The following is a 23,444-nucleotide window of genomic DNA, read 5'->3' on the forward strand; positions in this document are numbered from 1 at the left end:
AACAGGAATAAAATCCATGTGCTGCAAGATGAACACACTCACTGTCTCCAGTATGAAAATTAACATCTTGGTTTTTATGGAACAGGAGGCTGCTACACTATGGCCCTGCACTTTGCCACTTAAACTGTCCTATTATACCAAAATTTACCATTCTTAGTCTCAATGGCATGCTTCTGGTGATATTAAGTGCATATTTATTTTTCAATAAAGACCTCTTTTTCACTGACAGAGAAATGCAAAGTTAACACATGTATCTATGAAAAACATTAATAATCAAAATGCTTATCTAACGCCATATTCCAATCTGATGGAGAATTTCAGTCAGTCATAACACAGAAAAAATGTAACCGCCACATTTTTGTTTGCAGTCACATGCAAAAGGCTTGAAGTCTCACTGTGGCAAAGAAACATTTATACAATCAAAATGTAGTTCAAGCCCTGTGCAGAGAAAGAGTCATTACTGTCTGCAATATATCAAATCTGTGCAGTTCCTTTGCAGGGCAGAAGTGCCAAAAGGCCCTACAATTCTTCTATTTTTGTGTTAGAATGAAAAACAGCTGTTTGAAATCCAATAAAGCCAGTCACCGTACTTCAATTCCACAAATAAGCTTTTACCAGAAGTTTAAATTAATCCTTCCTAGATTAGGGATCACTTAACACCAGTTTAGAACTGAGCTAAACACTTTTAAATAGCAAAACTGTCGTGCCAAAAGATAACTCTTCTACCAAGTAAAAACTTCTCAGGAATTAGTCAAAGAAAAAAAAAATCTAACAAAATTAAAAAAAACCTCTCTCTAACATTGAGGCCAGCGTTACTTTATGAGAACACTTTCTGAAAAGAGATGCAGGCGTCCTTGGTGGTGAGGTGAGTTAGAACAGAGTGGAAGAGAATTCCTGTCTCAGCAAGAAATAATTTTACTCGTTTCTTTTGCATTTGTTTTGGTTTTTGAAAGACTGTAAGGGAACAGTAGTAAGAGGCTCAGAGATACTAAAACTGAATTCACTGTGCATACACAGAGAGAGAAAAGAAGGGAAAACAGATTGGTCCCTACCGTCTCCGACAAACTGAAGGAGGGCCAGATCGATCTGTCTCTTCCAAGGTGATCCCTTCTGAAGCGCTATTCCATAGCCCGTAGTGGCAAAGATGTATCCACTCCCTATTGTGACAAGTTTGCAGCCTTCATCTCTTCCAGCCTTGTAATTCAGCACTGCTGCATCATAGATGAAAGCATCCAACTTCCTGAAATAAAAGAAAACATTTTACAAACCAAATCATTAGGGACAGCTGTTGTCAGACTTCTTTTGTCCTTGATGTTAGGACCCTGTTGAATATCATATGGATTCTTTGATATCATTAATTATATATCCTGCTGTGCTGTATCTAAAATTAACAAAAGGCATCTATTTTAGTGAGGGGAAAGTAGGACACAGTTTTGCATTTCTATTTTAAGGGATGCTGTCAAAAAATACTGAGCAGGAGAAACCAAGCTATAAAATATCTTGCCCTGTTATCTTTGTATCTTTGCTCTCAAAATGGACAATAACTTGAGATGCAAAATTTCCTTCAAAAACAACACAAATGACAATAGAGAATTTAGAACTGAAACAACAATAACCAATTAGCTTATTTAGAACACTGGATGAGACTGAAAACCTGACTTCACTGGTTTTACACACACTTATTTTATGTCTCCGAAAATAAACAATGAAAGTGGAGGTTAAGTCCTTGCTAAGACAGAGGAAGGTATTGGAGCATATCTGATATAGCTAAATCCTGTCTAAAAATTATAGAAGATATTTCTTTATGATTTGCAGTTGCAAACATATTATTTGTGTACCTGCAGCACTGCAGGAATAAAGGAACTTGCAGAAAAGTTCAAGCCTGTGAGCCCATCTACCTAAAAATGTAAGAATGGGATAATCTCATTCTTGAGGGTATACAGGGAACACAACAAAACGGAGGAAAACAAAATCAGTAAGGAAAGGAAAAGAGGCAGTGTCCTTCAGGGACAATTTTTAAGAAGCACTGTAAAGCAAGAGTTAGAAGAGACAGGTGGATGGCTATTTCACAAACAAAGCGAGTAAAATTGCGTATACAAGAAGAGGTGGCCATTTGGAAGGACAATCACTTGCCAGCAGGAGATGTCAATCAAAGACATTCTTATACCCACAGAAATACATAAGTAATCTTTAAAAGGAAAAAGATAAAACTTAAGTTGATTTTGTATTGCCGCCCTCATCTGCAGCAAACCCCTTTAATTTAAGATTTCCACCACTTGCACAAGAGTAGCAGAACACCAAGGCAATAGGAAAAAAACATCATCTCAGCCCACCTAAATGACCCACTCAAACCAAGTTATTACACTCCCCCAGTAACACATTCTGCCTTTTCAACATCTTTGCCCGTCCCATAGGAGTCAGAGGAACGGGGAGGACACAGCTTCACAATCGGCTTCAGGAGTTCCTGCAGGAAAGACCCGACCCCATCCTCCTCGGCCACGCTGCGGCTCCCAGGCGCTGCCAGCACTGCCTGCCGTGCCTTTGAAGAGCCACAATGCATTACTGTGGAGAGCTGCTAAAGTTTCCTGGTGGGATGCAAATGACAGAGGCTGGCAAAACACCGGTTATAAACAGTTGGGACCTATCTTCAAGGAAAGGGAATTATAAAAATAAATTAACTGTGGCACAAGCAAGTAGAAAAGCATCAACTTCAATTGCATTACATCAGCATGTATCAGTTGTGAATTCTGTTACTGCAGAAGTTTTGGAACCACACTTGCCACTAGCTTAAAGGAGTTTCCATTGATAAAGCTTTTCATTTATATCCACAGAACAGAGCAAGACCTAGGCATATCAGATCTTGACTAGTGACAGAAAAATGAAATACTTTCACACACGAAGTAATTCAGTGTTTGTTCTTAACAAAAAAAAAAATAAAAATCAATCAACAGATTCGTACAGAACCCTATTTTGCAGAGCTTCAGATCAGATAGCAAAAGTATGGCACTAAAAAATACCCCTGTCCATCTCACGTTAAACCAGGAGAAATACCAGGAGAGAGTGAGGATGCTGGATTTTGTCTGCTGTCATGAAAAAGTGAAGACTGAAGTTTCAGTCACTACTTACTGTACTTTATTGCTTCCCTTCAAGGGTACTTACCCCAACAGTCACCATACAAGTCATCAAACTGGCATTTAATGAAGTAGTTAATTGAGAGAAAGTACAGGTGGCTCATGCAGTCATTACAAGCAATAGCTGGGCCACCGTTTCCTTCAGTTTTCTGCTCTTCCCTAAAACTCAGTGGGTACAATCCTCATCTTAAAAGTCAGCTTAGGTCCAACAGTGCTAAAAGTCTCACTCTCTCCTTTTCCTTTAAAATGGTAATTTAACACGAGGACAACAATTGCTAGACATCTGTTGGGTGATACGTCACAAATTCCATCCAGAAGTAAGATACGGGTGGCTCCCCAGCACTGCGGGTAATGGAACTGGAAAGAGCCAGGAGGGTGCTGGGGTCCTGCCAGAGCCTGCAGTCTTCAGCACAAGACCAGACAGTTTGCTAAGTGACATGTTTTGATTCAGCACTTCAGAGAATAGTTGTGGTTTGTGCAGAGGGAAAGAACAGAAATCCACGTCCTTTCGGTAGGCACACAAGGGGAAAAAAGAAAACTGCTTGCTGCACCCCCAAGACACTTGTGACATTTCTGGTCTGCAGCAGACCATTACCATAATCAATGCAATCCAGTCCCATGGTTTTCCGAGCCTGGCAGTTAGCTGTGGGGAAGGAAGGAATCATAGTTCCCCTCCCCGTGGCTGCCTTTGGCTCAGGCAGGGGACTGGGAGGTGATGCCCCTCTCTGTGGATACAGACACTGCTGCAGCCAGCTGACCTAAGGTAAAACACACTCGAGAATGTTTCATCTGTTTATTCTGGGATTTATAGTTCTGAAATGTAAGCATATAAAACACATGCTGGTAAACACAGAGAAAATACAGAGTCAGCTATTCTTCTGTCAAAACAGACTCAGAAGTACAGAGGAGAAAGATCTCTTTGCTAAAGACTCCAGGGCAAAGCCTTGTGCTACCTCAGAAACTGCACTCTTCATACACAGCTTGCTCCTTAGTTACTGAGCAGTGTAATAAAACCTTGGGACAGAAAGACAAGGCACAGTCACAGTTTCACCCACTCGCTATGGACCCATCTCCTGAGCTTCCCAGAGCCTGGCATCAGCTGCAGCAGGTACACACAAGGAAAGCAGATTCTGAAGATGCAGAAGGCTTTGCTTCTGAGGGTTTTCTCTATGCTACTTCTATAAGGTCACAATAAATCTCATTACACAAATCAATTTAAAAACATGAGGTACTCTGACAGATGCTGAGTGCTGGAAGGTTCTGCTATCAGTTGCTGCCCAATGTGTGAATGGTAAATCAAAAAGTTGATTGCCCTGAAAAAGTCTTGCTATCTACAAACACAAACTCATATTCAGAATATATTATCTCCATTTCCAACATAAATCTTATAACCTCTCAAGGCTTAATTATCTCTTCATCCTGTGCTGATTACAGAAGTACTACCCCTTGCAAAGCAAAGCTTCAGAACACGACACAGCCCTGCAGCGTGGGCAGGGCGTGACAAGCCACCACTGACTCTCTTGGGTGGTAGGGCACCAACTCCGCCATCACCGGGAGGTGAACCCCCTGACATTCTGAATTTTTATGAACTTTCAGGCAACTTTAAGCATGCCTCAATAAGAGTTTCCAAAGACTGGGACAGCAAACCCTGGGCAAGTCTCAAAACTCGACCCCTTCCGAGTGGTTTGTGAAGGCGGCAGTGAGCAGGAGCTGTGTCAGAAGGCAGAGCGGGTGTTTGCACAGGCAGCAGGCTGCTGGGCGCCCGGAGGGCCTGCCTGCCTGCCGTGGGTGGGCAGGGGAAGCCACGGCTGCTGTTCTGCTTGGCACTGGCAGGAGAGCCAGGCTGCGAGCGCGGCAGTGGCTGCTGGACGCAGCCGCCCAGCTCTGTTTTGTCATTCTTGAGGCAGGACGGGCAAGCCTGGATCTGTACTCCAGCTCACCCTTTGCTTCTTTCTCTTCTTTTTCTACAGATGGACTGGCAAGCTCCAGGATCTTTGCTCTTGTGGCAGCAAAATTCAGCTGCACTACCCAGCTAAGCAGATTTGCATTGCTCCGAGTGCTGACCACTCTGCTCTTTAAGTTATATATTCATTGTAAAACAGCTTACCTGCACCGAGTACAGCACCCCACATCCAAAAAGTCTCAAAGCCTCTTGCAAACCTTAGTCATATAAAAATGAATCAATTAACTTGTCATTTCAGTGCAGTCACTTCAGGGGGAGAAAAAGCTTTGTCACATTGTGTAGGTTTAAATAAACTGCTAAGAGTTATTAGAAAGATGAAAGAGAACTACAGAAACTGGAATGCAGCAAGAAACAAGATTTATAACTGCCATGTGAAGTAGCCAAACACACCAGGCATCTCCAGCTAATGCAGAGGAACATGACTAGAGTGTTATGACTCATCTAAGCAACTGGCAGGTTTGTAAACTTCTGCAGAACTACCTAAATAATCCTGGGTAGGAGAGAAAATAAACATTTTGGAATATTTATATAACACTACAAAGGCAAATGTCCTTCACTGCCTAGCAAGCACAAAGAGGAAAGGGGGTGGGCAGAATTTCAGCTCACGCAGCATAGAAGACAGCAGGTGTTATACAATTATGAGCTGCATTGGTTCTACAAAAACCCAAAAGAGTATTAGTGAATGTAATAATTTGAAGCAGCAGCTCTGTGAAAAATAAACGTGGTCAGTCCTGTACCTAAACTCAAGTCACCTGGAAATGTAAGAGTTGTAAGATAAGAATAGCTATTACAAAAACCCATTCTCTAAAGTATTGCTGTACACATTCAAAAGTATCTGTGTAAAGAAAAATAGAGGAAAAGGTATAGAAAAGTAGTTGCAGCAAAGCTGAAAACACTTCCCTATAATTTCCCCCATCTTTTTTATTGGCACATACTTTTCATTAAATTCCTGTGATGAAAATTGAAAAGCAGGATTAAGAAAATGCTCCTTTATTAGTCATAGCTTATGCCTCAACAACAGAAATATAACTCACTTGGAAAATGTTACTTTGCTTCCTTGACTGCATGGCCCTTCAGCAATTTCGTTTTCTTGATGGAACAGGAGGGAAATATCTGAAATGGGAATCTGCTCAGTAGCCCTGGAGACACAAACAGTAAGCCCAGCCCACTAGAAATCCACCCCTCAGCTGCTTTGTGTTCTGCTGCGACCTGTGGCACAGTATGCGGAAAATAAGGGGGGTACTTCAATGCAGTCCTATTTATCCACATTCTTCTACTTTACTGTCAGACACTGGAGTCTATGGAACAAATAATACTGCGTTCGCATTGAGGATCAGAGAAACCCGAGCATGATTGAAGTCACTTTCCAGTTTTCAACTACTGCAGTAAATTCAAACATACAATATCTACAGTAGAATTTATTTCTTGCTAAAGTGGGTACTGTTCGGTGCAGTGTTCATCTGTCAGATCCAGGACATTAACTTAAACTAATTTCTTTATGTTCTCTAACACCCCAACTACGCTCTTTTCATGGGCAGACCAAAGCTGTGCATTATTACTAACAGAGATTGACTTACACAAAACCAGAATGCAGGTAATCTATGAAGTGTACCATCACAGCAATTTGCTTGCACTGCATTTTGCTGTGAACAGCTTTATTGCAATAACTTTCTGCATTGTTTTTATGAAGAGTACTTTTTGACTCAAACATGTACCTTCTGGGGCTTGTTCTGAAAAATTAAAGGTCAATCATATATTTAAGAATAATTATTCATTATAATTTATACACATTTTATTCTGAGGAAAGACAGTTAATGAAATCAGATCTATTTTTAAAATTTGCCTAGGTGGCTTAAAAATCCAAAATACATTATTCCTAAAATTTGGTTGTAAATAAATGCAAAAAAGACTACAAAGATTAATACATAGCAAGTGTCATACCTGTTTACTAAGGCTCCTGTAAAGGTTACTAAGCTGTGTTTCCTGAAAGCACAATATTTGAAATTTCTGTTTTATTACAAATATCAGACTGCGAGTCAGTGAATCATCAAACTGCACTGTTAACACCACCTTTGCCCTGTCACCTCTTCCGCCCCCTCCATCACCAAGAACTTTTACTTCTTAAAGCTTTGTGCCCTAAACAAAAACACTTTTACTTATTAAAGCTTGTGTCTGGAGAGATGCAGCTCATTTTCAAAACATTCTGTAAAACCCCACTACTTTTCAGCTTTTTTTCTTTTAAAAATAAATTGCATAGTCTGCAGAATAGATGATTTACATGACCCTTAAAGTAGCATTTATAATTTGAAATTGGGCAAAAAACTGGTATCCACTTCAGGCTGGATTAAACATAAGCATATATTTCAGAGATCATCAATACCATTGCTGGAAAGGCAGCAAGTGCAAAAGCACTAGCTTTAAAATATGATGGATTTACATTACAGATTTATAGATATACTACAAATTCAATAGTTTACGTTTTATCCCTTCTTTATCTCTACACAAGCAATAGAAGAATTTATGTCAAGAGTGCATGAGACACACCACCTCATTTGCACATCTCTAAAATGGGGAATCAGGGGATCTAATGCCGAAAGGTCACTATGGAATGAGGTAGCGATCAAAGGAAAAGAAGGCTGCTGTGAAGACAAGGCTGCAATGAAAGTGCTCTAAAGTGACACTTTGTAATTGCTGGAGCAAGAGAAGCGTATATTTAACCTTTAGCATGAAGGACTGATGATTTCTTTTACCCAGTTTCAGGGTATCTGATGGCACTTCATCACCAACAGTGTGACTTTACCTTTTAGCACATATTCAGATAGCTCCACGCAGATCTTCAGTTCACATACACTGGATGGATTTCTTGACATCTTGACACTGACAATTCATTAGAGGACAATTGAACAACCACCCCCTTGCAACAACACAGGGTAGCAAAACTTAACCCAGTTAAATGATGAACTCATTAGCAGGGAATGAGCTTTCAAATTTTCTCCCAGCTCAAACTGTCCTCGCTTCATTCTTCAGACAGAAAATGTACACACAAATCCAAAAGAGCAAGCTCTGACAGACATTAACATCATCGTGGGAGATTGTGGAGGCTTCACCTCACCTGTCAGGGCAATCTCAGGTTGCCAGAAAAGCTGCTGTGAACATTTCTGCACCACTTGGCTGTGCTTACCTGAATGGGCATATTTACCCCTCTCACCTGCCAGAGCTCCCATTCACCACCGTTTTGTCCGCCCACCTTCCCAGTCCCTAGAACATTTCCCTTAGCAACAAAATAATGGAAAATTTAGTGCATCTTTATGATTAATTTATATGGTGGAAGTGTCCCACTTCAAGTCTCAGAAGCCAAGCAATGAAGTACTTGCAAAGCGTCAGTTTATCAAAACACAAAATTTGAAAAGTTGAGTAGGGGAAATATATTTTTAGATTAAAGGTTTTGTCCTAGTTACAATAGCATAATGAAGGATAAATTCAGCACAGTTCACCAAGCACCTGATCTCACCCCCAAATCAAATGAACACTGAAACTTAGAATATCTTCTTCTTGAAAGAAGAGCAGTTAGGTGGATGTAGCGACCTGCTCATTTTATGTCCAGGTACTTTGTAATATTTAAAGACATTAGATAGGTAACTGTATTACCTAAAAAATGGTAATACAGACACAGGAGACAACCTTTTTTTCCAAAAAACAGAAGAGCACTCAGGTAGTAAAGGATTTAGAAATAAATTATTCTAAATCATTTTATATCCTAGAGGCAAGTTGCTATGGATCAGCTGAACAGGAGACACAGGCTTTTTTCCCTTAACAAAAAAAAAAAACCAAAACAACCCAAACAAACAAAAAAAAAGAAAACAACAAAAAAAAAGTGCAGTGCATTTATCTTATGCTTATGGCCATGAGAAATTCCTAAAAATGTGACCTAGCTTGAAAGGACATGATGATGTCTGCTTCTGTTTATAGGTAAGTTGCAATTACTGAGGTATGAGCTTCCCCAGACATTTCAACGAGTGCTGCCTTAGATCCCAATAACCCTCTAAATGCCATATTATTATTTTCCTGTTCTTCAAATCCTGTAAGAACCAGCCTCCCCCAAAAAGTCCCCTGGAACAGCACCCAGTTCATTACTTATTTAGACTTTTTAACATGTAGGGAAGCAATACAAGAATGTGAGAATAACTGCATTTTCTGAAAGGATGGCAAGTGACAGGGAAACAGGGATCAGCCATCAGAAAAACTGGTGCCAGAAAATCCTGCCACAAATGGAGATGCCCTAGGAAGCCTTTACCTCTGTGCCGCCAGCTCGGTGGCACTTTGTAGTCCAACCCTGCACCCTGCTCACTTCAGCAGTAATGCCAGCAGTAAAGGCAGGAATGCTAAGCTGATTCAGGTACACATCTCTTCTAAGCTATTAGACTTCAAAACTGGTATTTTAGTGAACAGATCCTCTGAAAAATACGCCTAAATGGAGCAGCGAATTTAGCTATTTTCATACCTATGCAGTCTTTTGGCACAAATAGCAGCTGCCCAGTTGCAAACCAGCTTCCTGATTCCCAGATTGGGTGACTATACTCGTAACGTCAATTGAAAATCATTCCCTTCAAAGTTCAACGCCAAAACGAATATTAGAATGAAAACGGAAACAAATATTAGATTGAAGTCCAAAAGAAATTATTATAATGTAATTTGAAATTAGGTTAGCCCAGCCATCTGATGCCAAACTAAATGAAGCTATTGACTGCAGAAGTTGCCTGAACCCGGTCAACCAGGAGTGAAAATACTGAATGGGCCAGACTGTTTAGGAGAGTTTTCTTTTTTACAGTGTCAGGAAGAAAATCATTACTCAAATTACTGGCCTCTTAGATGGTTTTAAGGAAGGCATATTTCTATTTGTACAATAATTTAGGAGTTACTGTCAAAATTGATAGGGATAAATAGACATTCCGGAGCAAGGCAGACTTGCTCCCCCAGACAGTTTTGGGTCTCTGATCAGTGCTGTTTGACTTAGCAGTTTCCCCCAAGGTACAGGCGGGCAGGAATGCCCATACACCGGCAGCGGGTCCTCCCTGGCTTAGCCTTAGGTCCTGATAATCTATGGCACTAGCAAACAACAGATGCTTCAGGAAAAATAAAAGAAACAAGGCATGTACAGATGCTGTTATCCCTGAACATATCTTCTTGGCTTCAGATGAATGGATATTTCATGCGCTACAGGCTGTATTAAGCACCATCATGCTTAACAGTGCCAAATTATTCACCTTCCACCAATTCCTTCAGTTTCTTTCTGAGCTATATTTTAAATTTGATATTTGCAACACCTGATCACCAGAATGTAACTATGCCAATTTAACTCCACAGATGCAATATTCTGCCAATCACTATGGAACTTTACAAAGGTCTAGTGCCAAACAGGGAAAAGATGGAGAGAGAGAGAGAGAGAGAGAGACTATGAGAGAATGGAGAGCAAAGAGGAGAGACCAGGTGATGCTCACTTTTACTTAAACAAAAAAACAATCTGAAGTGTTCTGTGGTTGTGATTATTTTGACATGTCAGCATTAAGGAGTATTACAGAACAACAATTTCTAAAAGTATTTTACGTCTCTATTTCCACTCCAGCTACAAGGCAGAAAGTATGCAGGCATAAAATAGGATACTCCATACATGATTTATGGCAAAAGTTGCCTGAACTCATCAGTGCTTCCAATGTGGTCTGGCCTGGTTTCAGATTTCTTTTGACTAAGAACATTAAAGCTCAGTTCAGCTTTTTTCTAAGGAGTTCCCATGGTCCTGTCTCACAGCTCTATTGAATTTTTTATTTTGTATTTCAGACCAGCTGCAGAAATGGACATTTCTAAGCATCAGCCTCCAAAAATGTCTAAAAGTTATATCCAGAATAAAGGGTTAGTGAATGTCTTTGTATGCAAGTAGAGCAATCCAGAAGCTAGTTAAAATTAGTCCTATAAGCTATTTTATATTCCTGATCATTAGTTATAAGTGCCATTGACAGTGAATTATCTGAAATATTAATTTCTCATCTTATGTCACACATCCACATTTTGGGTTTATCACTCCCTTAAAGGAATGATCACCTGGCACAATAATTTGCCCTTTCAAGGTCTGACAAAAATATTTTAAATGAATATCCTATAGATCTCATGAAAATATGGACAGTAATTTTCTTAAATATTTCTCCTTAACAAAACAACATTTAGACATGCAAATTGGATTAATTACTGAGTGCTTTCCTAAAAAAAAAACCAACAACAACAACAATAAAAAAACCCCAGGCTAATTCCTATCTTAGATTACAAGTTTTGCTGTAGTAACAGCAGATGCAGGCTAAGGAAAATCTTTTTCCAATCACATGTGGATAAAAAAGTTTCAGATTCAGTAGTTTGAACCGGTGAGTTTTGAGTGTCCCGAAAGATCTCTAAGGCTTTCATACCTTGAAAGACACTTTGAAAAAGGAGAATATCATTCCCTCTTCATTAAAATCCAATCATCAGCTACAGGCTGCTGTTTCAGTGACATCTTAAAATGTGACTGGAGCAAGGACGACCCATCTAAAAACCAGTGATTTCAGTTGCTGTATTTTATTTTTTCAGTCCTGTTTTTGAAGCTTGTGAAACCCACAGAACCGAAGCAGGCTCAGAACAGAGTGCTCTGACAAGTAGGCCATGAGAAATCCGGAAAATACCATGTTGTTAGAATGATAGCTGCACATTAAGGGTTTGATACATTATTTTGAAACCCAGTTGCATAAAGCAGTGCTTGTGCTAAAGCTGTCTCCAGCGGTTTATCTCTTCATGTATCATAGCAGGCACCCAGGAGGGCTGCAAGCAATAAATTAATTCAGACTACAGATGTATCATGCCGCCCACTGACCTTTCCCTTTCTCTCTCACACTTCAGTCAACCATCTCTGGCAATTTCTTAGGAGTTTGGTAAAAGAATTGCTATATGTACTGAAACATTAAAAGTCTAAGAAAAGAGTGAATATTCTCAATTACAAATACTGTAAGGTGTTGTCAATCAGAAACTGTCAAAAAATATTGAGCCACTAGATGAAAAGTTTAAAAATGTATGTCTGCTGAACATTTCTTTGAGTTCCAGTTGCAAGCTGTTATTTTCTGCCCACAAAGAATGATGAAGGACTTGTGCTTTTTACGGAAAATTAAAATGCATAGTTTTTCTCTCAAACAGGTGATTTTTCTCCTAGCTTCCTTCCTCTCTTTACATGAAAAGGTATGAAGCACAGAAAGAATAAAAACTAGAAAGTTTTGCCTTTGATGAAAATGTTGATGACAATTTTTCTGTAAAAATAAATTGAAAATACTGCAAAAAATACTGAAATTGTGTTTGCATCCCAGTGGAGATGTCAGCTGGCTGCCTAAAATACAGGTTTGTTTTGTTTTTCACTTTAGGCAGGCACACCACCACTTTAATTGACAGACCTAATTAACAGAAGGACCTGCCGGGCACAATCTGCATCGTGCTCCCGCTGACAGAAGAGGAGCTCCCTGCCTCCTGGCCGTGCCTGCGCCAGGCTGCACTGCTCAGCACACAGCGTCCGCAAGGCTGACGACTGCAGACCCCTTATAGGCACTGGAAGCACAACAAAAATCCAATGCAGGCCAACAAATGCAGAGACTGAGGGTTAAAAGGGCATCAGAGCCTTCTAGGGTTTTCCTTTGCACACTCTGCTTAGTACCATTGGATTGTAAAAATATTAATAATGACACTTGTTCTCACATGGGAGTGTGCTTGCGGGGAGGAACCGGCTTCTTGTGCCATTCACACTGTGAGGTTAGATACTTTCAGGTGTTTCTTCTACCATTATCATTGGTCGTTAAAAAGCGCCAAGGAATTAAATCATCCCGTGTTCCTGCCCAGCGGCGAGCAGCCGAGGACGTGCCTGCAGGCCGGCAGCAGCCCCTCAGGGACAGCCCGATGCCACAACCTGCTGTACCACAGGCCATGCCGGCACGGCTGCGGCGCTGCAGTGATGCTCTCACCGCAATATTCTTCCCACGTGGCTCTGTGTCATCACCAGTACACCACGACGAGTAGGGAATAAGGCATTCGGTTTGATGTGTATAAACTACCAAGCATAGCAAGTTTTAAAAGGAAGGCAGATGAAGTCCCAAGTAAACTTCAGCATCAAATCCCTGAATACACAGTCACAGCTGTGGCTGTAAATAAAAACAACAGACGGAGAGGGGTCTGCAGCTGTACAACAAGGGGCTGCTTGCCTGTGGAACATAAGGGAGTCATTACTGCAGTTTCCTTGAAACAAGTTATATTCTCCGCTTTTTGTGATGAAACAGGAATAAAGTCCTCACATCAGTATGTGGCCGTAACACAGCATCAGTTAGACCATCTCCTTCCTTGAAACAAGATACATATTGCATGATACTCAGCTGCAGGCCTCATATCCAGGAAAATTAAGAAAGTGAAGAAAAAAATTAGATGGATTCAGTGACGGGGAATAGGGAAGTGAAAGTTACCCATTTTACCTACAGTCAGAATAGACTCTGCCAATTAAATATTCTAATTTTAGCCATTAGTAGTTAAATCCCAGACAACATTCCAGTGAAGATGTACTGGTGCAAAGGTGAGAACATGAAATGCATTTCCAATTTATTGCCATTGCATTTTCCTCTTTTGACAGTTTTACAGCATTCGCTGTATGAACATTCACTCATACACAGAGAAAGACCATGTGCAAACTCAACAGCTATGAGCTGATGCAACCCACACCAAAGAATTACAACAGGTAAGGTTGTTATACTTGTAAAAAGATACCATTCTTTAACTGTAACCTGTTCTGGAAAAGTAAAGCAAGACAAACAGAAGCAAACAAACCCAAGCAGCAACAGTAAACATAACACAATAATTAAACTACTTCCTCTTTGAAGACTTATTCTCTCTTCAAGTGGCAAAATCAATAGGATCTGTCTCTCTGGTACGGAGGTTGTAGAAATGCAGATTAATTAATGCAGCATAGACGGAAATGCTTGTGATGCATTTTTAGAATTTTATTTGATCAATAAACGTCTAAAGAACACAGAGAAGCCACCAAGGCCATAACAGAGCTGGACTGCACCCACCAAGAATATATTAGCTAATGTCTTACAGACTACACTCTTCTGAATAATGCTCAGGAAGATAACTGCCATTTCTGTATTCATTAAGGAAAAGGAACAAAAAACCCTGGAGAATTCCTGAGCTGCTAGTTCCTGCCTAAAGAGCAATCTGATGCTCTGCAGGTAGCACAGCACATGTGGCTCAGCTGATCCCTTACATGCATGAAATTTAGGGAAAAACACCAGTACATTTTTTGACAAGCTTGTAAGACTGACTACTTCCAGTACTGAATTGCATCGAAGGAGGGACAACATTTTGCCATTTTGAAAAATACTAAGCAGTACTTCAATAACAAAGTGCATGAGTTTTTCTGCCTTTTAATAGGCCTGGCTGCAAACTGATACCTTGAAGTGATAAATACAGAAAGTTCTGCTGTTGTTCAAATGGTGTTTCAGCAGCTTTCTGAGACCATATCTGTGCATCTCAGAAATAAGAACGCTATTGACAAGAGCCAGATATTACTGAGACTATATATTTTTTTCAATATTTTCAGAAGCAAAGGTTGATTTCTTATCAAACAAAGGGGAAAAGCCCATACAGCTGATAAATTTGCCTTCACCATCGATAGCAACAAGCCTTCATGAGTAAGCTGCAATGAATCCCCCCCGGGAAGTCACCTGGAGGAGCAGGTACAACGTCAATGTCTGTCTAAAGCAAAAATCTAATTTCCATTTTGATTTGTAGCATTTCCCTGTTGATTTCCTTCTAGAATGATCTTAAACATTTTTGATGCTATTTTAACAAGATAGGTCCAAGCCTACTGCCCATGTAGCAAAGTTGTTTGTTGTGATTGAAAAAAAAACAACAAAGGCAGATGCTTTCCTTGTAAGTTAGTTTCTGAAACACTCCTAGCTTCACCTCCCGAAGACGGAACCACTTATACATATTTCTATCCTTATTTCTGCTCTTGAGGTTTTTCCTGGCCACATTAGTGACTGGGGTGAAACAGCTGATTTTTCACTTCTTGTAAAGAAGATAGAAACCCCAGTTTGCTTTTCAATTTCTTTTCAGAATAAGGAAAGGGACATGAGTATGTCTGCAGCCAAAAAGACACCTTAAAGATATCTGTGCATCTGAATCTTGTCTCCTTCCAGTTCAGCCCAATAGCATGTATTAAACACAACAGTCTCAAAGATCAGGATATTCCCAACACATCTCAAAAGGCTAACACTAATCAAAGCTGATCAAAAGGCCTAAGAGTTTGAGATACAACAAAACCAGACTGACCTGTGATGAGACTACCTGATAGTTTGATTCTATTTAGATCAGATGCCACATGTATAGCATTAGTCAGTCATTAGATATTGCCTGATTGCTGGCATTTTTTGCTCCATCTTAAAACTACAATCAGACACTATATATAAGGAATAAAACTTATGTCTTCAATTAATCAAAAGTAGTTTTAAAAGTGATATTGGAAATACATACAGTTTACACAAACATTATTCAGGAATAACACACGTACTATTTATTTTGATTCACAGCAGCAGTTATGAACCAGACAATCCTTGCAAGTCCTTCCCAGGTCTGTAGTTTATGACTATAATTACCAGGTATCCACAGCTGCGCAGAAGCAGCAGGCTTTACCGTATGTACTAAAAATTGCTTGTTGTATGCTACCAATGATGAGCATGAAAAAAGAAAAAGAAGAAAACTACAGGAAGAGCTTTGACAAGAGATAAAGGTAAAACAGACAAAATATCTGTAATAAGGTAAGCAGAATACATACATACTGAAGAGGAAAATAGAAATTCACATATATTTGCTTAAGAGCAGAAGCAGTTTGAGAAAGGAAAGACAGGTCATCCTCAAAAGAGTGACAGCAACGTAGGCTCCGTGGGGTAAGATGTATTAAAAATCATGGGATTAATCACAGTAGGGAAGGTGAAAGCTTGATCAAGTCCAGATAAGGATGAAAGGGCAAACTTTATATGGAAGAGAGCAATTATCTGGTGAAATAATTCATGAGGGAGAAAGAAAGAAGATACAGCATTGGTATACATAAAATGAGAAAAAGTTATGAATACTGAGGAACAAAACAGAAAATTTGGTAGAAAAAGTGAAAAATTATGTTTTTGAAGAATACGAGTCTGAAAGCAGCTGGTGGCATGCTGTTTAATCCTTCTGTAGGTGCCGTCAGACAAAATATGAAGAGGCGCAGCTGTATGTAGCAGTTATTTATATTGATCTGAAAAACACTGCACATGGCAGCTTATTTGCACCATCTGCTACAGAAATGTCAGTCAAGGGGAGCAAGGCAGACACCTGGGGGTGTCCACACTGAGAAATCACTTAGAAGAGGAAAGAAACTCCAGCCGGGGGAAAAAAATAATCTATAAAAAATGAGTAGCTTATGCTGTCAAAAGGACTAAAGCTTTTGAGGAAGAGCAGCAGCTGGCACAGGAGCAGCCAGCCTGAGTTTTAGTGGATGTCTTGAACTTGCCTGAAATGAGATAGCCCCCGCATTTTCATGCTTAACTGTCAGACAGGTGCCCTGATTTTAAAGCTAACTGCAGTTTTTCAGGGCTTTCAGTAGTACAAATGGCTGGTGAAAAGTACAAGGAATATACGCCACCTAAATAAACTGTCCATCCAACTGAATAAGCCCTAGCAAAGGCTGAAATTAAGGACAGCAGCTTTCAAAATTCACAGCAGGAATGGTAGCATTCAGCAGACTATCTATAATGCACAATGTAGCAGTCACCCATGAAATACAACCTGCACAGGCTTGGCTGGAGAAGGTGATCTGCGTCCACTTTGGAAGACCTTGGGCAAGGTTCATCTCACATTATGTTACATGACTATCTTAGGGTGGGACAAACCATGCCTGATAAATGCCATCTGAGAATGCCTTCAGAAAGAGCAACAGAGGGAGTCCAGGCAGCAACACAGAGACAGCAGAGAAGGAAACAGTATTAAAAGAAGGGAACCTGCATTCTAAGGAAAGATCTGGGGACTTCAGGGATTTTTCATAAGAAATACGTTACAATCCCCTACATGTTTGGCAGATAGAAAGTAAAAATTAAAAGGACAAGCAGTTCCCAAAAAAGGAGCAAAAGTAACAGCTTAATTTAGTGTAGGAAAAAATGTGTCCTGTGTTCTCCATAAATAATAGCAGGTGAGATGGGCCTAATATTTGCTAGAATATTTACCAGGTTTTCCAGAAGGAGGATTAGATAGTACATTTGAGACTATCTCTTCTCAACAGGTTTCATGAAGATTGAAGTCCATACTTCAGATGTAACAGTAAATGTACAGGGCCATGCTGATTAGAGGAGGGAAGAAAATGTAAGAGTGGACCTAAAAGCATACCAAAGGGATGGGATGTTGAAGAGAAATAACAAATAGCTGCACGCTGGCCAGACAAACAAGCTTTGTCAGAAATTCACCCTGCAAAAGCACATTCCTGAGAGTGAGTTCTGCAAAGATAATGAGGGATTGTACAAAACACCATGTTCTGTGTTGAGCCCCCACCCAAATCCGGGTCCATCTGTACCATCTCCCTTTAAATTTGAGAAATGCTAATTCTGCCTTTGAATCTGCTTTATATAGGACATTGAAGCTTCCATGCAATTTTAAAATAGTCATACAAATCGCAGGCAACCATTTTCCTTTCTGGTATCTGTGCAGTGCAGTTAAAAAAACACAAAAGAGCCATGTAGTACATAGCATGCCTGACACCAGTCTGTTCAGTATCACAGTATGTACAGATCAATATTTCTCAGTTTCTGCAAAGTCTACAGTATTCTTTAAAATCCATGAAAAAAAGCTTACCCAGTTTTCAAGCTGACTAAGGCATCTTCAACTCCTTTCTGATTATACTTTGTCATGTAAAGGTGCATATCAGGGTAGTTGTTTCTGATATTCCTCTCTGTGCTTCCATTTGGGACAGTTCCAAATCGGAAAGGAGGTGAATAATCATACGGCCTTTGGAACTAGAGAGAAAAGGGAAAAGCAAAGCATTTCAGGCATTCAAAACGTGAAGGAGGGCGATTCCAGGTTGCAGAAACCAGAAGCTGTATAAACTGCCTCAGATTTCTTCTAGGCACATGCTGTGGGTTAATTCATCTCTATTATACCAGAAATCGTGACTTTGCACTGATGGAACTTAACAGAAACATCTATATCCAAAGTAAAAGCAGATTAGTTTTGCCACTCTAATGTGACTTTCTCCCATGCATTTTAATATGGGAGGACAGCAGAAACGGGAGCAGAGATGCTGGAAGGTGTTCCTCATCTGCCAGGATCTCCCTGGAGAACCCAAACTACAAGCCGACGCACTGGCAAACTGCGATCAAAAGGAAACTGTTTAGTTGATAGTCATTTAACGGTCCCACCTCGGCTGAGACGTGGAGGGTTCCCACCCCAGGAAGGGGAAAGGGCCACCTGCCCTGCTGCACAGGGAGCCCAAGGCACTGCCCAGCCAGGGGTGCCTGCAGGGAACCCGTGTGCAGGGCCAGGGCTAGGCCCAGGGCCGGCCTCCCTTCCACCGCTGTGCCTCAAGGGGAATACACCCCTTTGCATCGTCCCCCGGGGCTCCGCAGCTATGGCACTTGACATGAAGAGGGCCTCTGGAGCTCTCGCACCTGTAGTCCTAGTCCCTACTTCTTCCTATGAGTGACAACTACAGACCACTCGCTTGAGGGCCGGCCGGTTTGTTCTACAACTTCACCTTCTCGATGGCTATTGCATCAGCACAGACAAGCCGGGGGGTATCTGCAAAGGGGTAACACCAGCTCAGGGCACACCCAGGTTTCAGTTTGGAAATCATTCAGATAATCTCAGATAAACTTTTGCTAACAGACCTGAACATTTTATATGTGCCCTTTCAATATCTCCCTGTCACCAAGTGACTAGGATTAAGTTAAAATGATTCTTTAAGAAATACATTAAAAAGGTCACTCAAATCAGAGGAACTATTGGCTAATGTGGAAATTCAATTGAGCATCGATAAAAGTAGTCACCCATGAAATCCAAGGTAAAATGAACTCTGTTTTCACTGTTAAAGTTTGAAGAGAAATCTATGCACCCTGTGTTGCAGGAGATGGCTAATATTCATATAGACGCTGCTTTCTTTGGGCTACCTATGTAATACTTCTCTTTTTAAACTCTAGTCTCCGTGCATCAAGAACTCCCAGGATCCAGTGTCAATTTGCCAAGAGAATACAAATAGGCTTATACAAAACCTGGGAGCATTTTCAATTCCATCAAACCTTGACTGTGAAATTATTGCTGCAACAATATTTTCATGTTACAGAACTACAATTAAATGTTTCATTTTAATTAAGCATATTTTGACAAAGCATAAAGGAATGAACTCTATTTTTCTCTATTCGTTTAGCTAACAGATGTCTTACTTTTCTCATTTTCCCTTTTCACAGCTTTACTGTTTAAATTATTACTTTGCTATTACTTTACACATACTAATTGACCCATGCACTAAAATTACACTGTGTTCTAGTCATGGTTCTTAGTCTATATTTGCTGTCTCCTTTTTTGAGTTTATTATGCAGCAACTGAAACAAACCCTGCTCTTAAATATATGTCCAGAGATTCTACTGATATAGATGTGGCCTGCTATTAACTTTATTTTAATCCACAGGCAATGAATCCCTGAAGTTGTGAGGTGGCTCCAGTATCTCCTAATATCTGTATCAGATTTGCCAGTCAATACAACTGGAAAAAATAATTAAAAAAACCAACTTTGATTTCAAGACCTGTGGAAACTGTTGATGCTCGTACAGCTGACATTTTTTTTGAAATTCAGCTGTGGTGAACATTCCACAAGCTCAATTCCTAATCCTGGAGTATGGCAGGTGAATTAGAGGAACAAGGAGATTATGGTGGAGTATCCAAGTAATTTGGAAATGGAGTTTGGTTGTAAATACTCTCACTTTCCAAGACCATTCATTATATGTTTAAGATGCTGGGAGGCGTCTCCTCCCACAGGAACAGGTAATGAATTGAGGTATCTATCCCAAACTGAACATTCATGGAATACAAAGATACTTCTGCAGGTGAGCAGAGATTAATAAAAAGTACTAATTCATCCAAAGATCACAAGGATAACAAACAGATGAGTAGTTCCAAACACCATCCACAGACTGAAATTTCTTGGCACAAGACACCCAACGAACACATTTTAACAGTCATAAGGATATAATAATTTTGAAACGATTGTCTGCTACTACTGCCTGCTCACAGACTATTTGTAAAGAAGAAAGGGTTTACAATCTGTTTACTAGCACTGCACCCAAAACTAGAAGTGTATGAAGTTCTCACCAATAATTTTAAACTTATGTTGCCTGAACTGGCGTGTCCTGGAGAAGCACACAGGCTCTGGGACTGCAGCAAAGATCTATGCAGCAGGCACGAGACAAGAAAGAGAAAAGGACCAGGTCTCTACATGTACTTATTGTCCTTGAATCTCCACGATAGGAAATAAAATACATCATGTCTGTTAGGAAGTAATTTTCTTCTTAGACATTTTCTGAAATGCTGATTTTTTGAAATCATTAATAAAACCCTTAAATTGACTGCACAAGCCCCCTGCTTGAATCGCAGTTGTGGAGAGATCTGCTGTTACTCAGAAGACTCAGCACTTCATTCTTGTTTCCCCATGCTCTGCCAGCTACCAGAACTGTGGCACTGGACAACAAAACTCCAGTCTTGTGCTTCTGCTTTACGTATGTGCCTCGATAAAACTGACAATTCTGTTAAGTCAGTAACATGATCTTTCACAAACATTAAATACTGACAATCTGAAGATCTGCATGCTTGCATGAAAAGGCTGGCATTCAGGGCAGTTGTTTGTTATTGTTCTGGAGTATTTTAAGGTGCTGTGGAAAACATTACTAAAATAGTAGAAAATAGTAAATATTCTCCGTGGGCTAACACAGATATTAAAAGGAATTATGGCTGGTTTGAAGTGATAGAAAAACACATATATTTGAACTTTCTGCTTTCTTGTTTTACCAGATGGAAACCACTGACAATCTGATTTCTGATCTTTGAAAAACATAGCTATTAGTAAGGCTATTATAATCATCTGACTGCATACTGAAATGCAGTTGATAACCCTCATAAAGCACTGTAAAGGTCTAATGTTGAAGTGGAGAGATGGATTGGGATACGAGGGTCACCCTAACTATCCCATGCTGCCTTTGGACCTCAGCCTGTTCTGCGTTCACACATACATATCTCTGAGAAACTATAGAACTTGTGACATCTTATTGCACAAAGGTACAAAGCCAAAATTACAAGAATACTGTAAATCTTGCAAAAATAAGGAACCTGTAAATGGCATAATTAAGGCTTCCTACTAAGGTTGAAAAGAACCCCTTAGACCACGCGCACCTGGGGCATTTCTTAAATGCAACTGTGTGGACAAATCACAGCAGATAAAAGCTTTGCAAGACAGTTCTGTCCACTGGCATTTACTTTCCCTTAGTAATCTCGTCTCTATTTCATTACATGAAAAAGGCACAGTCTCAAAAGTAACAAGTGCTATGAACACCAGCTTTGCTGGATACTTTTGGACTAATTTTCTGTACCTTTTTATGAACACAAAGCTTTTGAAAGTCTTTTACATACACAGGAATGTCAAAATATAATTTTCTTCTCATTTTCTGAGTCACTGGAGTTTATTAACACCCACCCCTAGTAACTCCAGTACATGCTGTGCCACGTATTTCTGGGTGACACATAGATGACATGGCATTCAGAAGTTCACTAGCAACATTATGAAGGTTGAGGAGACTATCAAGAGGTCTTCAACCAAAGGGTAAATAGCACATTACCATGCGTTCCACAAACCTGGTGAAACACGCTAGTGTAACACATTTCCTGAATGGGAAGATACTGAATGCTGAAGGCGAGAGATGACTGCTCAGACAGAGAAAGCTCTTCTCCTGTAGTTTATCTATCTGTGCATTCTTTCCTCGGTAGTCTGTCACATACGGAGCTGGATCGAGAAACCCCAGTACCTCTTACTGGGAATACTTTGACAAAAAAGCTTGACTCTTCAGTTGTGGCGGTAGGCAAAAAGGGCAAGGGCAAGAACAGTACACTGATTTACCAACAACAGAAGTTTTTTCAGAAACTTATTAGACTTCTAGACACTACTTAAAATTAATTTTACCCATACTTCTGTCCTTTCTTACTGGCCTTTCCCTATTACCGCTTTGCTCTTGCGGCAAGGGTCAGCGTTCTCTATTGAGCAATAAAACTGTTGCAAGTTCCAGAACTGTTCTCCTGCTAACAACCTCACAGCAACAAGGCAGAGAGGGATGATAAATAATTTAACATGAATCAGACCATATTCCCTTAAATTATCCTTAATTATTTGGATTTTTTAAATCCAAGAAACCTCATGGTTGTGGAGGAGGCAAAACCTGTGTAGGACAAGAAGAATGTTTTTAGATCACTGCTTTTATGGACCTCTAGCTTGTTTAAATTAATTGGGAAAGTCATGGTTCCCCTGATTTGTCTTTATATGCTTCAGGCAAAATCTGAAGAACTGTAAAATAAAACGAAAGGTGACAAATCAAACAAGTGATCAGCAGACCACACAAAAACAGATGGTATTTTCTGATTCAAGTATTTTTCTATTTTTATTTGATTTTTGTGGAAATAAAATCCTACTTAGAAGAGAGAATGGAAAAATGACAAAAGTAAGGAAGTTATTACCCAAAAGCTACAGAACAAACACTGACATTTTCCCAGCCCATAGGTGAGAGTGGCGAACAGCCAGCAAGGAGAGGAAGATAAGGGTGCACTGGCAGACCCAATGCTAGTGCTGTGCCAGCTGCAGGCCAAATCCTGCCAAAGCCAAGACTTCCCAAGAAAACACTCTGTACTTTCTCACAAACAGGAGAAAGGCATTTCTCAAATGCTTTTTTTTATCCCCAAGGGAAGAACACCTTTTATCTGTCTTATACTAAGAATATTATCCTAAAACAGAGTATATTTAACAGTCTTTATACTCTTTCAAAGGTTTAGTGACAACACAACTTAATGAAAACAAAATTACTATCATTTCTTGTTTCTTTTTATCTGTCTTTCCTCTAGCCATGTTTGCAATTCATGCTTTGATACTTCAGGTGATCAATCAAAGGCTGGTCATAAAAAGTGGTTAAAACAAAAAACAGACACAAGGCTATCAGAGCTGTCACTTTTGAATAACAATTTTCTTTTTT

The 23,444-nt window shown here is 40.0% G+C and overlaps 1 protein-coding gene across 2 annotated transcripts in view; it reads right to left on the reverse strand.

The window, feature by feature from the left end:
• The window catches only part of GRIN2A (glutamate ionotropic receptor NMDA type subunit 2A), a 188,681-nt gene that overhangs the window by 23,752 nt on the left and 141,485 nt on the right, over nt 1–23,444 (reverse strand). For both annotated transcript variants that reach the window (XM_037386722.1, XM_037386721.1), the window contains exons 11-12: nt 18,022–18,182; nt 1,053–1,240 (exon numbers count right to left, since the gene is read on the reverse strand). In XM_037386722.1, the coding sequence (XP_037242619.1) occupies nt 1,053–1,240; nt 18,022–18,182 (349 nt within the window). The remainder of the gene's footprint in view (nt 1–1,052; nt 1,241–18,021; nt 18,183–23,444) is intronic.

The sequence above is a fragment of the Falco rusticolus genome, chromosome 4 (genome assembly GCF_015220075.1).
Source record: "Falco rusticolus isolate bFalRus1 chromosome 4, bFalRus1.pri, whole genome shotgun sequence".
Classification (NCBI taxonomy): Eukaryota; Metazoa; Chordata; class Aves; order Falconiformes; family Falconidae; genus Falco; species Falco rusticolus.